The 18,460-nt window shown below is 34.3% G+C and overlaps 2 protein-coding genes across 5 annotated transcripts; both read right to left on the bottom strand.

Annotated features, from left to right (window-relative positions):
- Positions 1–981: 981 nt before the first annotated feature.
- LOC111396738 (putative disease resistance protein RGA3) lies at positions 982–6,316 on the bottom strand. Of its 4 annotated transcripts, XM_023023226.1 has the most exons (5): positions 2,488–6,316; positions 2,316–2,362; positions 1,823–1,926; positions 1,193–1,265; positions 982–1,024 (listed from the first exon to the last, which is right to left on the bottom strand). In XM_023023226.1, the coding sequence occupies exon 1, from the start codon at positions 5,364–5,366 to the stop codon at positions 2,514–2,516; it is 2,853 nt and encodes a 950-aa protein (XP_022878994.1). In that variant the 5' UTR covers positions 5,367–6,316; the 3' UTR covers positions 982–1,024; positions 1,193–1,265; positions 1,823–1,926; positions 2,316–2,362; positions 2,488–2,513. The 4 variants fall into 4 exon arrangements, with proteins under 4 accessions (XP_022878994.1, XP_022878995.1, XP_022878993.1 ...); XM_023023227.1 differs by having other exon boundaries at positions 1,193–1,926; positions 2,316–2,383; XM_023023225.1 differs by having other exon boundaries at positions 1,193–1,926.
- An 11,168-nt stretch (positions 6,317–17,484) lies between these two features.
- Positions 17,485–18,449, bottom strand: LOC111396737 (pectin acetylesterase 8-like). The gene is made up of 3 exons (XM_023023224.1): positions 18,110–18,449; positions 17,904–18,028; positions 17,485–17,789 (listed from the first exon to the last, which is right to left on the bottom strand). The coding sequence occupies exons 1-3, from the start codon at positions 18,125–18,127 to the stop codon at positions 17,708–17,710; spliced, it is 225 nt and encodes a 74-aa protein (XP_022878992.1). The 5' UTR covers positions 18,128–18,449; the 3' UTR covers positions 17,485–17,707.
- Between the last annotated feature and the right edge of the window lie 11 nt (positions 18,450–18,460).

Here is an 18,460-nt window from a genome sequence, read left to right as displayed (position 1 = left end):
GATAATTCAATAAGAATTTGACAAATCAATGCTCATCAATCTATTCAATACTCTCTCTCGAGATGTATTGAACCTATTCTCATAAATCATCAGCCTATATCTCTATGACGGATGCAATTATACAAGAACGCATATAATCTTTTTATGAGCAATTAAAGATTTACATAGGGCATAGGGGTATATTTCTATCCCCTATCGAACCCTATGATGAATTATATATGTCGAGTTTAATCTAATTTTCTCAAATTCAGAATTAAACCACCAAGTTTACACAAATTAAGTGCACATTAATTGTGGAAATAAACAAAGCAATATAATCCATTCAAATATCCCATTGCACTAATAATCCAAAATCATGAAATAACAAGTTCAATAATAATTACATGGTTCATCGATCACCTAATTGCAGAAATCTAGCCTATCATGATAAAAATAACGAAATTTAACAAAGTATGAATAAAATACATCACTGGGTTATCAAAACTTGAAGAAATCTTGTAAATCTCGAATCAATTCTTATTCTTGCCTTCAAATCCACTCAAAGATGAATGTTTTTGCCTCCCAATTCGTTCGTGCGGCTTCTGGATGTTTTGTTGCTATTTAAACCCGTCCAAATTAGGTTACCAAAGGAGTTGCAATCATATAAGGAAACTGCAAAAATTGGGGGAAAATTATACCTATGCGACCGCATAGGCATAAGAAAAATGGCGTTTTTAATCCCTGGAGGTTCACTAGCGACCGCATAGGTTTTATACTAAGCGACCGAATAGTAGAGCTAACTTCTAGTTTGAGTCATTTTGGCCCTCAAGTTTCATTCCTTCACTCCTTGACCTCCTCTCTTGTTCCTAGTTGCTCCAATGTTCCCTTATAACTTCCAATTGGTGCTTGGCTTGATCAATTGCTTGATGTGTTCATCGGATCAACTTTCAGATAATTGCAATTTGGTCCCTGAATTTTCATTTTGCTCCAATTTGGTCCTTTTTCAGCTCTTTTCTCCTGAATTCCACTATTTCCATATAATTTCCTACATTGCATGAATTTGACAAAGTTAAGTAACAATCCAATCATTTTACTTGTATTTAAGTCATGTTTGTGATGTAAATAAGTGTGCAAAAACACACTTATCACATAACACAACCAAAAATTATTCAAAATGTCCAAAACAATTACTGAATATCAAAAGGATTTTTACCTCTTTCTAATCCAAGCCCCAGCTCTTATTTTAAACCGAGCAAAAAGCTCCATTTTTCGCATCTCATAAACCCCTTACAGATGAAAATATCACAAAAACTGAGTAAAAAAAACAAGATTTTCCTCTCTTGGATTGAAACCCGTAATGAGAGAGAGAGAGTAAGTGAGTGAGTGAGAGAGTTAAGAGTTGTTTGAATGAGAGAAATAAAATTCATCTATTTTTTTTCCAACTTTTCATCTATGACATTGACAAGATTTTTGTACAATTTCTTCCATTGGGTCAAATCTCATTTGATTAGGACATGTATGGAATTTGAAATTATTTTCAAGGACAAATATGTCTTAAATTGACATTCTTGCAATGTTTTAAAAAAAGTGACATTTTTGTAAATATCCTGAGAAAAATTGACATCCTGTGCAATTTCCTCCATATCTATAAAATTTAATATGATGAAATAGATTAAGAACTAGAAATCCCTGGACCTAAGAAATAATACAAGCAAAATAGCATTTTACTAAACACTAAGAAATAATTAAAAGCACAATAGTGTTTAAAAATGAATTTAACATACTGGACATACAGAGTATTAAAAATTAACAATTTGAAGAGAGAGAAGAGAGAGAGAGCTACCCCAAGAGTCAATACTGGAGAAGTTTAATTTTGCTCAAACTCCATCAAAAAGTCAAATAATGTCTTTTACCTCGAACATTTGACTAATCAATATCCACGTTCCACTAACAACAGTCAAAGAAAAATAAATTAATTTTGCATTAGATATCTCAGTGAAATCTACAAAATAACTTTAATGTACTTCGATATAGATACTAGGTTAAGGCACAATTGATTGGTAAATAGAGAACCTTATCAAATTTAAATTGCAATAATAATTACAACAAAGTGAAAATACTCGCTATTTACAAATCCTTAGGAGATCCTTAATCTGAAAATAATAATAAGTACTTACAAATAGAAATAGTGATTAATATAATTGTTGGGTGTACGTTCATTGAATTTATGTAGAAATATCTGATTTTAGTGCATATTTACAACATACAGAGTAAATTATTATAGCGTATAATAAAAAGAAATAATGAAACTTAAGTGGTCGAGCTCAAATACTTACCCCAACTATATCAGCATATCAGGACTTTTTAACCATGTAGGCCCGCTCTGATTAACAAATCCATAACACTGCTTAGGCATTATTAATTTATATTTACAACATACAGTAAATCATTATATTTTATAATAAAAACAAATAATGAAAACTTAAGTGGTTTTGCTCAATTACTTACCAACTATATCAGCATATCAGGTCTCTTTAAACCCATGTGCCCTCTCCAAATATCCTAGGAAGATATGAAACCTTTGACCACTTAGAATCAGGGCCTTTTTTTTCGCAGAACCCCTCCTCCAACAATGGACAGTCTTTAACAATTAACTGTCCAAGCTTGGTGAGGCGTTGCATCGCTTCCTCACAGGGCATATGCCTAAGCTTTTTTAAGTCATGTAGGATTAATTCTGAAAGAGATGACAGACCCCCAAACCACTCTGGCAATGCTTCAATTCCAAAACCAGATAATGATAACCGTTGGAGCAAAGTGAAATGCTGAAGCTGATATGGCAATGAATCCCAATGTTCCCAACCATGTAAAGTCAATTCCCGGAGAGATTTGGATTGTTGGATGCCGTCGAGAGCAGCTTGGAATGAGTTGAAATCGATTGATTTTGAGAATCTACCAAAGAGCAACCATCTTACGTTTCTAAGAAGGCCAATTCGCTTGGGCAAAGTACTCAATTCAGGACAATTGTGCATCTCTAAACATGAGATATAAGGCAATTCCCCTAAATCCATTGGGAAAGAAATGAGTTTGTCGCATCCAGTCACCCGTAGATACTTAAGACACCTGGTGGACTCAATCAGTTCTCTTGGTAAGTAGCTCAGCTCAGAGCATTTCCTAATTTCCAAGTGTCGAAGAGAAGGGGGGCCTTTTTGTCCACTTCGATATGAAATTGATTGTAGACTTCGACATATAATTATTCTCAAATACACAAGAGAGTGGAAGCTAAGTAGATCATCAGGTAATTCTCTCAATTTGTCACAATCTTCAATAATCAAATCTTGAAGATAATTCTCACATCCTTTCATGTGGGGAAGACAAGTGAGCTGTGCTATATTCTTGATCGAGAGTCTTATCAAAGAAGTTAGGTCGTTGCTACTCAAAATCTTTGTCGAAGGAAAATCACTATCCATAGTATCAATCTCCAATTTCTTCAAGCAAAGGAAATGACTTGGACAAGTATTCAATTTGTGGCAATTGAAAATCTCCAAAACTTTAAGGCAAGGAAATGCCTGCTCTCTGCTTGTTCGTGTTTCTGCCACTGGCGTTGCCTCAGCTTCCGTCCACTCTGTTAGGTTTGGCATGCTTCTTAGAATGAGTTTTTCTAGCGCTGGGAACATTACTCTTGTCTCTTGGCAGCAGTTGCTAGAACTGACACCATAGAATGAACGACCTATGGATCTTATGTTAGTCAAACCGTCCAAGGTAAGATATTTGAGGAGTGGCAGGTGGCCAAACGACGGAATTTCTTCACAATTTTTGCAATTACTGAAGTTGACCTCGATCAATTTATCAAGTTTCAATGGACCACGGCCATCAAGGAATACTTCCATTCTCATAGTCCATGATGGGAAGTTTGTACCTCTGAACCCTTCAATTTTTATGCTCTTCAAATTCGGGTGAGGTTGGAGGCCTTTAAGGACACTTTCATCGTTGTTGTTGTTGCCTTCCGAGACATTCTCATCATTGTTTGTTGTCCACATAAAACTTAACCCATATATCTTTGGCTTTCCAACCAAATTTGCCTTCTCAGCTTCTTCTATGCCATTCACTAGTTCAAGGTTGAATATATCCAGTTGGCCTGTAAGATTCTTCAAAAATCCCAGCTCTTCAATTCGGCAGCCTTCCTTGTCACCCACTATAAAAAACGGTAATGTTTGTAGAAGAGACAATTTTCTAATTTTAAGCGGCATCTGGAAATCAGATTGATGGAATAATGGATAAAAGTAAAGATGTCTCAAATTACTCAAGTCACATAGCATTTCTGGAAGCCGTCGAATGAAGAAGCATTCTATAATCCTTAAAGTTTGCAAATTGTAGAGCTCGCAAATAGAATCTGGCAAAGTTTCCATATTTCCATTTTGGGATGCATCAAGATATCTCAAATGTATCAACTTTCCAACTGCGGAGGGAAGAACTTCAATCCTTGCGCCACATAACTTTAGAATGTGCAGGTGCGTGAACCATGGCAAAATTTTGTCTGGTAAGCTGCCCCTTCGCAAGAAAAATGTGCGCAGATAACTTGCTTTCTCTTCTGTAATCACTTGTGTTTCCTGTTCGAGCAATTCCATTGCAAGGTATCTGACTTTGGGAATGTCATCAGTATAGCGATCCTCGGTATTAAAGCTTTCTGAATTTGAAACAGAGCATGCCAGATCATGCACAAGATCATGCATCTTGCAATGTCTGATATTTCCATATACATCCTTTCCTGCCTCTTGCAAGAAGGAATTTTGCAAAAGAATTTTAAAAATTGTATTGCCCAAAGTCTCCATATTAATTTCTGGATTATCTGGAAGAAATCCTTCCGCCATCCAGAGTTGGATTAAATCTTCTCTCTCTATTTCTGAATCTTTGGCAAATATTGAACAATAGGCAAAACATTTTTTAAGTAAAGGAGAAGATAAACGATCAAAGCTTATCTTTAAGACTTGCGTTATACTGTCCTCATTCGCTCCGAGATTTGAAAGCCTGGTCTCTAGAACTGAAACCCACTCATCTACTTCCTTTCCTTGCAAAGTTCCGCCGATCATTTTTGCTGCTAATGGTAGACCTCTACATTTGCAAGCAATCTTCTTTCCAACTATTTTTAATTGTTCTGGTATTTCTTCATCTCCAAAAGTCCTTGTTTTGATTATAGACCAGCATTCATCATCTGTTAATAAATTCAAGTTGTATGGATCTCTGTAAGTTTTCACAATTGATGCCACACTTTGAAGACGTGTAGTCACCATGATGACATTTCCTTTATTGGTGTTAACTCCAGCCATAGTACTTTGGAAGTCATCCCAAGCTTGTATTTTGTAATTCCAAACATCGTCAAGAACAAGCATCTTTTGCCTCCCAATTTCTCTTGAAGCTCCTCCACAACAGCTTGCCTGTTGTCTCCATGAGAACTTTGCCTGTTGTCTCCATAAGAACTTTCTTCTAAGGTTTTCAGAATCCTTTTAAAAAGCGTGACCACATCAAAATTTTCAGAAACACATACCCAAATCCTTTTGCCAAAAAGACTCTTTGTGCTCGGATGATTAAAGACCGACCGAGCTAGCGCTGTCTTGCCAAGCCCTCCCATTCCAACTATGGGAAGGACCGAAATAACTGCGTCGTTTGTGTTTGTTATCAGCTTCAAAATTTTTGCTTCATCATCTTGTCTTCCGACAACATTTGAGTCAACAGTTATGCCATCAGTTTGCATGAACAGAGGAACAAGGGGAGCAAAATTCGCAACTCTCTGGAGGCCAAGGTCAGTAGCATTTTTGTTTATATCCTCGAAGTTGACATTTATCTCCTTGATCCTGCGAGCCATTCTCCATCGGAACACCAAACGGGGGGTAAAGCAAAAGATGTTTAAGCACGCCCATATCTTAGTCTGGTCTTGGATCTCCACCATATGACGCATATCTTCATAGTTGATCTCATCCAAGACATGATCAACATCGTAAGTAACATCTCGAAGCTTCTTGAGCCAGAGTTTGACAGCCTCATCGGTAACTTCACGTTTCTCAGCATCTTGTAAGACAAGATCCATCATTTTCAACAATCCGTCTAACTTTCTTAAGTCTTTCTTGAAACTCCACACCAGACTCAGGTCTGCGTTAGCGAGATCAAGCAACTTCTGCAGTGTAACTCGAGCGGAAGCACTAATGGCAACATTCATTTTCTTGCTTTGGAATAGTGTTGTGTGTGATTAATTGATTTTGGAGAGGGAGAGTGAAAAGAGAGAGATGCAGAATGCAGGAGTCTGTGGTTTGGTATTAGTACTGAGGGATCATATATCATTATGGATTTTCAATAATTAACAATGCTAATAGTTTTTGCAGATGGAGAAAAGCAATGTCATAATTAATAGTGAAAAAATATCACATGGTAACAGGGCCCTAATGTTCCAAGCGGCCACATGTTCAATTAAACGTGTACAATGTCCTGGGATGCATATGCATCAATAACCCAAACGATACTTAACCTTTTACTAATATAAATTTGCTTAAAGTGACGACTCTATAAAAAATGACTTCATTTTTTATACTAATCGTATCTTAATGTGCAAAACTGCGAAATTCACATTGCATTAGTCGCTGCAATAATAACTTTTTCTCTTTTTACTCTTCACACATTACATGAAAAGTGGCTCACCGGTGATGTGCACTTTCTTTTTTCTCTTCCTACTTTGTCTCTCTTTAACTTTGGAGAAAATGATTGTCCCAATTTACTTTGTCCCAATTTACTTTCTTTTATCCCTTTCTCTCTCTACTTTCTATCCATAACTTTGAAAAATATGGTTGTCCCCTCATGTGAAGCTTGTATTGCAAAAAGTGCAGTACAAGCAGACTTACCCTTATTCAATTGATGGGTCACGACACTAATGTTAGGAGTGTGACTCAAATAGGAGTCTAAATTGCATTTGATTTTTTACCTATTTTGGGACTCTTTTAGGGCTAGATTTTATACTATAAATACAAGGTTTCTCTTTCAGTATTAGTGAAGCCTTTTGCTGTATTGTGCTCTCCTTTTATAGTGAATTAATAAAACACCGTTCTTTCTGCCAGTTCTTCTTTTACTTACTTTAATTTTGTTTTTGGGTTATTTGTGATTTTGTTCAATACTTCAATTACAATAAGTGGAATTCATTAAATCTCAATTCCTGCATTATTGGTCAATCGGTCTCAACAAGTGGTATCAGAGCAGGGTTGTTGGTGGATTTTTGGCCTGAAACTGATCGGAAAATTGTCTGAAAATTACCAGAAAATCAGAAAACGAATCTGTCCAATTTTTCAATTTTCTGTCGGATCTATTTTTGCATTTTTTGTTCAAACCAAAAAAAGTTTGGAGAACGAACACCGCCAGTGGACTTAACAGGCAGAAACGGTCCAGAAAGGGTCACAGGTCGTTGGCGCGTTTTCCGACCAGTCGCCGGCGGTGGTAACTCCGGTGAGCGAGTGGCGGCGCGTGAGGCATTTTCCTCGACGGTGTCTTCAGGCAGTTTTCTCCGGACGACGAGACGGACCTTGTGGTGGTGTCCAATTTCAGTTTTGGGCAAAATTGTGCTTTTGGACTATTTTGCCCCTTGCACGTTCGGTAGTTTTCAGTTTTGGGTGTTGCAGATTGCAACTTCTTCCTGATTTGATTGAGATTTTTTAGAGATGATTTCGTTGAAGTATAAAATTCCGCTATTGGATCGCAATACAAGATTTTCGCTATGGCAAGTGAAGGTGAGAGCTGTGTTGACGCAGATGGATCTTGATGATGCTTTGCTGGGTTTTGATAGGATGCCAGCAAGCTTGTCTATGGAGGAGAAACAACGGAAGGATCGGAAGGCTTTAGCGTAAATCCAACTTCATTTATCCAACAATTTGCTGCAAGATATTTTGAAGGAGAAGACAGCGGCTGCTTTGTGGCTCAAGCTGGAGCAGTTGTGCATGACAAAGAGTTTGACGGGCAAACTGACTCTAAAGCAAAGGTTGTATTCTCATCGCTTGGCGGAAGGAGGGTCATTGCAGGACCACCTTGCTGTGTTCAAGGAGATCGTTGCAGATTTGGAGACGTTGAAGGTAAAATATGATGAAGAGGATCTAGCATTGTTCCTGTTGTGTTCGCTACCCAATTCTTTTTCGTCATTTCATGATACTATTCTGTATAGTCGGGACACGTTATCCATTGAGGAGGTATACGACGCCCTGTTCTCAAAAGAGAAGATGGAGTTGTTGGTTGGAGATCCTACATCTAGGAGTGGGGATGCTCTTGTTACTCATGGTGATCGACGGAGGGGTAGATCGAAGGTGAAGTACAGCAATGTGTATTGTTATCACTGCAAGAGGAAAGGACACATCAAGAAAGATTGCGACAAGTTGCAAGGTAAAGGTGATTTACATGCAAATCATGCGGGGCGATCAGGTAATTCGAACGAGACTAATATTGCTAAAAAATTTTGTGATGATGGAGATGTGATGTTGGCTGTATCTGACGGGGAATCCAAACATGAGGAGTGGATTCTAGATTCTACTTGTTCGTATCATATGTGTCCCAATAGAGTTTTGTTTCAAACATATGAGACGGTGAAGTAAGGTGGAGTTGTCACGGGAAACAACCAATCTTGCCAGGTTGCAGGAATCGGTCGAGTCAGATTGAGGCTACAGGATGGAACAGTGAGGACACTTGATCAGGTTTGTCATGTTCCAGACTTGACAAAGAATCTCATATCACTTAGTACCTTGGATGAAAGAGGGTACAAATTTTCTAGTGGAGGTGGAGTCTTGAAGGTTCGAAGGAGTGTCCGGGTTGTACAGGAGGGACGGAGGAAATCCCAGTTGTACATCTTGTAGGGGAGCGCAGAACCAGTTCAGAGACATTTGGACAAGTTCAGTACCATGGTGGACATTCAATTTGGTATAATACCTCTTGGGTTTAGCTCTGGATCAGTTAAGAACTTTGCTCAAGGGAGTATTGGTGATTCCGCTTTGTCACCAATTTTAGCGATTACACTGTGTTCTTATAATGCCAATTGACTCATGGAGCGTAGGTACATTTTTGGAGATGTCTGTAATGCTTTAGAAATCATTGAAGGCGACAATATTGGCAAGGGACCTTCTAATTGTGCATTTGGTGTGGTTTCTGCTACAGGGTGTGCTTCGACCCTGTCCAGTGATTGTTAATTCCAAGAGGAATTTTGAGAACCCAGGTTTGGGTTCGGGTGTCGCTTGTGGACGACGGGCGGGGGAACGTGTTATCGTGGAGAGTTTGGTTATTGCATTGAGGAGATTGGTCAGTTCATTTTGATGCAGACGGATTATTTCTTAAGGTGGAGAAATTTTGGAGCTTCGTTCGTTGCACCGGAATTTGAGTCAAGGTGGAGATTGTTAGAAGTGTGAATCAAATAGGAGTCTAAATTGTATTAGATTTCTTACCTTTTTTGGGACTCTTTTAGGGCTAGATTTTATACTATAAATACAAGGTTCCTCTTCAGTATTAGTGAAGCCTTTTGCTATATTGTGCTCTCATTTTATAGTGAATTAATAAAACATCGTTCCTTCTGTCAGTTCTTCTTTTACTTACTTTAATTTTATTTTTGGGTTATTTGTGATCTTGTTCAATACTTCAATTACAACAAGTGGAATTCATTAAATTTCAATTCCTGCATTATTGGTCAATCGGTCTCAACAACTAATGGTAGCGAGAGAACAAGATTCAGGTACCAAAAAATTGTGAATTCTAAACAGAGAAATTAGTGTTTAGAGACGAAAAAAAGCGAGAAGAGAGAGAGAGAGTAGGAAAAAAAATTACGATTAAGTTTGCGCCGCAAGTTATTCATTTTTTGGTTTCGTATGAGAAGTAGAAGGTTGAGAAAACTCTTGTATTGTAAGGTCTATTTCTCTTTTGGTTATTGGTGATTCGTCGAATGACGTTAAATTTTTTTTTCTCTTTCTTACTCATTTTTAAGCTTTTCACTCTCGCTACTTCTATGTGCGACCGAGGGAAATTTTTTCCCAATCTCTATGTGCCAGGAGATTTTGGAGATTTACCTGCACAAGAATAAACATCTAAGGTGAGGATGGGGTTTCTTAGCGGAGGTCCTCCACAACTCAAGTCAAAGTGTCCGATGAGGAATCTGAACAACATCATTCAACGAGACAATTATGTGAACAACTTTAGCATAATTGTGCTTGTTTGAGTGCGGTTATTTTAAAAATAATAATTAATTTTTGGAGCATCTGGATTACGTCCCACTGTTGTCCTTTTGATTGAAAACGTGTCATCAAATTACACGCCTAAAATAGTTGACTAATTCAAAAGTGATTATAGATGTTGTTGAATACACTGCTAACCTACTACATCTAATTGAATAGTCACTGCATTGGGTCTTTTATTTTATTATAGTATGGAAATTTTAACCAATTCTATTAGAAATTTGGATTATAATGGAATTTTGTTTATAAAAGTCATACGAAACATAGGCAAATGAAAACAGTGGGGGCCCATTTCAACGTCCCAAAAATCAATTACTTTCATAGACAAGCGCGTTTGGTAGCCATTTCCCATTATTTTTAGGGGTATGTTCAATAGTAATTTTAAGAATTGATTTTTTATCATTAGAGAGAAAAATGGGTCCTATCTGAGAGTGAAAAAGTAAAAAATGACGACTGAAATAGAAAAGTAACAGTCAAAAATTTTATTTTTTGGGATGAAAAATCAAAACCAAATAGGGCTTGATATTATCTTACGATTCACTGTTTTCACCCCTATACACTCCAACCAACCACCTTCAATCAATTCCAAAAAATGGGTTGTTGGAGGCATGGGGTATGAAGGGGAAAAACTTGAAAGTAGATTCTTGAAAATTCACATGCAATCAACCTTTGTTGTCTGAACCTGCAATCAATTGAAATTGGGCTGTTCTATGCAACGGGCAAAAAATCTCTAAACATGGACAAAAAAATTTAAATTGCAGTTTTGAGCATTGCCAATATCCCATCATCCGCCATTGAGCCCGCTACCAACTTTGGCATTGTTGCAACTACTTCTCAAGCGTCACAACTATTGCCCATAACAAACATGCACAATCACGAGTATTTATTTGTTCTAGTTGTTATTTTGGTGCACAATTTTCTCATTTTGATCAAGTTACTCGGATGGAATATAAGGAAAATTTGGAAAACTCAATTTATGAATTCAAATTGGTAAGAGCGCAAGTGAAATTTATCTCAAAGTCGCAAAAACTACTATGATTCATCCCAATTATTAGTGATGGGAAAAAGTTACTTTAATTTACTTTTTATCGATAATGGAATTAAAATACTCTTAACAACTCAACTCTTTGCACATTCGATTTGTGTATATAAGGCTAGAATTAAACAAGATCATAATTCACTTGATCTGGAAGTTACGAACGTTTTTTTAGATCATTCTTATGTCTTCTCTTTTTCAATTAATTTACGTATATCACTTCTAACTGATTCATATTACTATTTTGACAGTCTTTAATGAATTATCAAAAGATAAATTATTCTATCTTTGAAAGCATTATGCATATCTATCATGCCATCACATGATGTAACACATAACCTGAACATCGATTCTTATATGGTTATTCTGCTTGTTTGCAAAATACTGCCTTTTCTCTCCCCACATCCAACACATTATATAAACAAAACGTTAAATAACATCAATTTCTTTTCACAAAAAGTTTTACTGATATGTGACTAAATTAATATATAATAACAAGGGAGATTTTTATTTAAATGACTCTATGCGAAGAAACTTAATTTGCTTTAACTATCACTTATAAAAAAATTAATTTCATAAACGAACACATAAAGTACAATCTGAATTACATGAAACAAAAGTGGTTATGGACATTAAATGGGTACCCCCAGTCATATTATCCATGATGTGATTGAAAATTCGCAATAGATATTAAAACATCACAACACCATTAAACCTTCTAGCCAACGTCCACATGATTACCCCTCTACTTGATGGAACATGCACAACATTTTTCAATTTTGAGAGAGAAAATCCTGGAAAGATTTTTATACGGGTTTGGTTTTGGGATCCTCTGATATCTTAATCAGTATTCTAAAAAGTGAGCTTAGGCACGAGCTAAATGCCTCGCCTTGACAGTAAGTGCGAATTTAGCGATTAGCTGTGAATTAAGCAATCAACTATCAAGTTGACCACTTGATGCAGGACTAAGTGTAAATTGGTTCGACTCACGCCTAGGCGCGCTTTATTAATTTTTTTTATTTTTTCCTTTTTTAAAAGTTTTTTATTTTACTTTGGTTTATTAACTTTTTTTCTTATTTTTTTTAAAAACCTTTTATTTAAATAATTTTAATATAAAAGCAAAAAAACGACTTTATCCGATAAGCAATTAGATACTTAGGCCCTGTTTGGCACCCATTTTTATCAAAATGCATTTTTCTCTCTCCTCTTTTCAACCACACATTTTTTTTAAAAATAATATTACACGTAAATCAAAAGCTTTTTCTTATTTTTCAACCACACATTTCCCATCAATTTACTATTCAAAAATACATTTTCACCTAAAAATTCCTACCAAACACCCTCTTAGATAAGATTAAGTTATATAACTATGAAAAATAGTGTAGTTTTTGCATTTCGAAATCTTGAAAATTGTATAACTAATTGTAGTAATTATTAAGTAAATATAGTATTTTATAATTTTAGATGTTTGGTAGGCATTATCTTAATATTAAATAATTTTTACAATAATTAAAAATTTAAAATAATATTAAAAATAAGAAAACATTTAAGTCTAGACCTCACCTAGACTTGTAAAGCTTGAAATTTGATCTCCACATCTCTTACACTTTACGCTTTATAGAACATTGATCTTAATATAGAAAATCACTTACCAACATCCATCAATCATAGAAGTGGATGGTTTCCTACCGTAACCTCCCTCCAATAAATGTTATTATAATAGATATTAAACCCCAATTTAATAAGTTTAATCTTTGAATTAATATGTGATAGTAAACGGTTAAATAATAAATAAAGGAAGATCATCATTATAATATCTATCCACAAGAAAAAGAGCACATCAAGAATTATTCAAATGAAATCTCCACCAAGCTTCATATTATAAAGACTGAAACCAAACGTATTAAACTGAGTCCCAATCCTCCATTCGTAAGCAAGCAAACATTTTGTATTCTCGATCACCTGATTTAGGGTATCTCCTTACAGGAATTTTACAAATTACCCTTTAGTGTTCTTAATAATGTTCTTTGGAGGCCTTTTTAATCCCGAGCATGTAAAGTGAGATTAAAGACAATATAGAAAACCCGATACTACTATGTCAAGTTTATAGAGACGCTACCTTCAGAATGTTTGCAATTGATTCAATAAAACCCTTATTTGCCTTCCATTCTTTCAAAATTCTCTCTCTCTCTCTCTTTTCTGCACTAATTTTCAATCGCACATTCACATATTAAAATATTTTATACGTAAATTCAAAATTTTTCTCTATTTTCGACTGCACATTCTTCACAGATTTACTATTCAAAACAATGTTTTTCTAGAAAGATGGCCACCAGACGGGCTAAATTATTTCCTAAGCCATAAGAATATTTTCACGAATTAACTACGTGGTGATTCCACTTTGATTGAGCTAAACAATTTTCTGCAATACTGTACTTAAATCAAAATTTGAGAACTTTGTTATAATTTTGTCAAGTTCTTAGTAGAGGTTCTCCAACGCGGCTCAAGTCAGCGTGTCAACTGAGGAATCTTAAGATCCATTCAATAAGACAATTATGTGAATACACTTCAAAATAATTAAGTTTGTCTGATGTGCTTGTTTTCAGAATAATTGATTTTTGGAGCATTGAAATGGGCCCTATTGTTATCATTTTGATTGAAAACATGCCATCACTTTACATGCTCACAATAGTTGACTAATTCAAATGCAATTGCATTTTGTTCCAAATGCCATTTTTGCCCTCTCCTGTTGGCCAAGTATAGGATCAATTGGTGCAGCAAACCCTGTTATTTCATATTATTATAATAAGAAGAAAGAAAAAAGATTTTTTTTTGAATTTATATATAATATTATTTTATTAGAAAATAAATGATTGATAAGAAGAGATAGAAAAATAAATTATAATTTAATAAGGAATAATGTGGGCCTAAAACGAGGGCTTAATTAATAGGGATAGTCATGTTATTTTACTAGAAACTCGGAGGGTGAAATAGTTAGATAAAGCACTCGTAACTTACTATACCTAATCAAACAATCACTGTATTGTTTATAATACATTATCTTTTTATTTTATTATGAAAATTCTGACCAATTCTATCGAAATAGAATTGTTTATAAAAGTTACATAGACAGGCAAATGACAAAAGTGGACCCATTTCAACGTTTTAGAACTCAATTATTTCCCAGTACAAGCACAATAATGTTAATGCGTAATTTTGAATATTGCCAATATCCTCCGTCATCCGCCATCGAGCTCGCTACCCATTGTTCCAACTATTTCTCAAGCATGACAGATATTGCCTATAATAAACATGCACAATAGCATGCATTTATTTGTTCCGGGCATTATTTTGGTGCATATTTTTCTTATTTCAAGTGACTCTGATGGAATATAAGTAAATCTTGGGAATTAAAATTGGTAGTACCCAAGTGAATTCCATTACAAAGTCCAGTAAACAAGTGTGATTTATCCCACTTATTAGTTATGGAAAGGAGCTATTTCAATTTGGTTGTTTACTTAATCTCTGATTAGGCAGTTATGGATAATTTTCTTGATATTATAAATATTAAACAATAAAATTGGTTTTCCATTTTGGATTACTTAGACAGCGTACAACGTAGGAAATGATTAGATATTAGTCGTAATTTATCTATTATTTCTACATGACCTACAACTTATAACACTTAAAAATATTAAAGTTTTGCCAATCATACAATTATTATCTCTTAGAGAATAAAAGAGACATTGTCACATTTAAAAAATCGCATTAGTCTTTCATATTTTAGTTTTAAGTATCACACACATAATTGGCCTCCTTTTGAGACATATTTTTTAAAACAAGATTGATATATCTAAAATGTAATTATGAAAAAATTACTCAAGATTAGAAATGGAGAAAATTAATGTGACTTTTCAAAAGTTGTAATACTTCAATATTAGTAATTTTATTGCCTCAGTTTGTAATAGTTTCTTGATTTACATGTTATCAATCAGTGTATGGCTGACCAATGACTATTTAGTATTTACAGAGGTTTTCAAATATTTGATGAATTAAGATAGGGAAAATTGCATCCTAAGCGCACAATCTATTGTTCTATTCATGTAAGTCGCCAACCTTTCTTTATAACTGGCACAATTAGTTGTCGACCACAAAATTAGTTTAAATATTCATTAAATTGTCTAGTAATTATGAAAAAATTACTCAAGATTAGAAATGGAGAAAATTAATGTGACTTTTCAAAAGTTGTAATACTTCAATATTAGTAATTTTATTGCCTCAGTTTGTAATAGTTTCTTGATTTACATGTTATCAATCAGTGTATGGCTGACCAATGACTATTTAGTATTTACAGAGGTTTTCAAATATTTGATGAATTAAGATAGGGAAAATTGCATCCTAAGCGCACAATCTATTGTTCTGTTCATGTAAGTCGCCAACCTTTCTTTATAACTGGCACAATTAGTTGTCGACCACAAAATTAGTTTAAATATTCATTAAATTGTCTAGTAGTCCACATGATAATAAAATGAATTCAGACTTTTAGATACAAAACTCAAGTTAGTTAGATAATATATTCACACTTGGTAAAGCCAACCTACTTTGTAGAAAAACAACGTCCAACGCGTTTAAAAAACTTGTTTATGAAGTCTTGTTTAGTCCCATTTTCTAAAACTCATTTTCGACCAAACATTTCATGAAACTTACAAATTTTATCAATTTTTCGATGACATATTTCATCAACTTTTATGAGGTAATAATGTGCTTAATTGTACAACCTTGTTAAACATAGTACATAAGGTAATTGGACAATATAGTGACTGAGATGAAGCATTATGAGACTTAGGAATAAATACAATGGAAGTAGAGGAGACTCCTGGTATGGAGGATTGTTGAATATAGCTCTAATAGGGGAGGAACAAGAGATAAATATTAGGGTGGGCTAAAATCATCTTTTTCTCAATTTTATTTTTTTTAATATTTTTAAGATATAACCTCATGGTCGAGATGTTTTGAGATTTTTGTAAAAGATATAACCATTGATTATGAAAATTTATAATTATATCGACCATTTCCTAAAGTTATTAGGCTTTATTCCATTCCAAGTAACACTACAAGAAATTGATGCTTTCCCTACAAATTTTACTTGTAGGGAAAGGTTCATATATGTAGGAAAAAATATTTACAGACGAAAAATTTTTGTAAGCATATTTGTGGGCAAATATCGAGGGGAAAGGTATAAGACGACAAATTTTTTAAATTTGTGGGCTAAAATTTTTCCCTATGAACCCTTTGGAGACAAGCACAATTTGTTGTGTAAGTTTTTTACCGACAAAATCATTTGTCTGCTAAAATTAATTTTACCCACAAAACAATTACGCTTTTCCCTACAAATTATGTTGTAGGCTAAATTGTGTTTTTTTCTATAAATAAATTGTGGGAAAAGAATATTTATGACAGCATGGTACATATTATTTTGTGGGTTAAACCCTATCTACAAAAAAATTTGTGGGGAAAACATATTTGTATGTTATTTTGAAAGAATTTGTAGGAAGAAATTAAATTATTTCATATATATATATATATATATATATATATATATTGCTTATATTGTAGTAATTTTTTTTTAACCTCATTCAAAATAATATAAAAAGGCCAAAGACTATAAATTAATTAAACAGGACTCAATCAATGTAATATTGAATCCAAAATATTTTACCAAAACACAAATATAACAAAATTTATAGTTCATCCAAATCCAAATTAGATAATTTTCAATTTACAAGCATCCAATAAAGAGTAAAAAAAGAATTGACTAGTGATTCAAAGAAAATATAGTAAAAGAATACAAAGCTCTGAGCTGATCATTAGCAAGCCTGCTTTTGAGTTATGCAGCTTGTAGCAATGAAATCACCCTGATGCTTGTAAAGGTGGATTAAGTAATAGATAACACATAGCCCCTCTAACTATTTATCGACCAGTTCACCAGGAATGTCTTGCTACAGTTTTTCAATAAACCTATATAAGAAGGAAGTCTTCTTAACATTCTATAACAGAATATAGATAATAAGAGAGAAGACTCAGCATTTTCACACTATTTTAATCACTCTTAGAGTTGTTAAGGGATCAAAAAAATACGTTTAAAATGTAGACTGAAAATGTCATGCCGTTATAAGATATTATAGTCATAGTTATCAATTCAAAGGCTGCTCCTGGGAACTTAAGAAACAAAGATGAAATTACTTCAATCCAACTTTATCTTTCTTTGTTGAGCATAAGATTTTGTTCGACAACTTAAAATAGACATACATTGCTGGAATAATAGTTTACCAAGAACAGAACTTCACCATAATCAACCATGTACCTTTATAAATGCCAATTTGATCTAGTCTGGTACATTAATATCGTAAATGGGGGGTTTGTAGGAATGCTTGCACCCACTGGCTCTGTGATTGGTTCACTGTCTGGTTGGTTCACTGTGTGTCTTGACAACATCATAATAGAAATCCTCTATATGCGGTGCTCCAGAGATATCCTTCCTGTTATAGAGGATAAAAAGAAAGATGTTGGATCCACACGAAACAAAAGAACATGATTCTTGTACATATCAAATTATTTCGTCTGGGTACCAAGCCCCTTATACAAAATCTTACGCGTTAATAAAATACCATGCATCGGCAAAACACTTTACTTTAGCAACCATGGGAACAAGAGCTTTGAAGTTATCACAATGCAAAATCGATGCTAATCCACCGGCTGAACATCCAGACAGAATGGCCTACATAAGAACACTCAAGTTAACAATAGCAAGTAAGATTACAATTTAAGTTGGAGGAAAAAACATAAGAGAAAATCATACATTTTCAACATTCTTCATTCCTTCTTCAAGTATTTGGCCAAATATATCTCTGGTACATGGATGGCAAAATCAAAAGAGAAATACTCTGTTTGATTGCCAAAAATGCAACAAGAAGAAGATAAGTTTTATTCTATTTAATTTAATCAATTCCATTGGGATGTTTGTTGATCTCAACATCATCATTTTACTATGTTTCAAACACAGTCACTACATCTTTTCCTATTGTATGAATTATATTCTCCTAAAAAAAATCAGGCAACTACTCTTATTTCGTAGGATGATCTAAAGTACAATCTTTCAATGATCCATTCTTCCGCCATAAAATAAATAAATAAATAATATATATATATA

Source organism: Olea europaea, chromosome 7 (assembly GCF_002742605.1).
Source record: "Olea europaea var. sylvestris chromosome 7, O_europaea_v1, whole genome shotgun sequence".
Lineage (NCBI taxonomy): Eukaryota > Viridiplantae > Streptophyta > Magnoliopsida > Lamiales > Oleaceae > Olea > Olea europaea.
The sequence above is the reverse complement of the archived record's forward strand: the minus strand, read 5'-3'. Positions and strand labels throughout refer to the sequence as shown.

What these genes read in the sequence shown, in the direction of transcription:
- LOC111396738 (XM_023023227.1), bottom strand. Translation starts at nt 5,366, where the DNA reads ATGCTTGTTCTTGACGATGTTTGGAATTACAAAATACAAGCTTGGGAT.
- LOC111396737 (XM_023023224.1), bottom strand. An exon ending in GCATGGTATTTTATTAACGC is followed by an intron (nt 17,790 to 17,903) that starts GTAAGATTTTGT and finishes CCTCTATAACAG; the next exon opens with GAAGGATATCTCTGGAGCAC.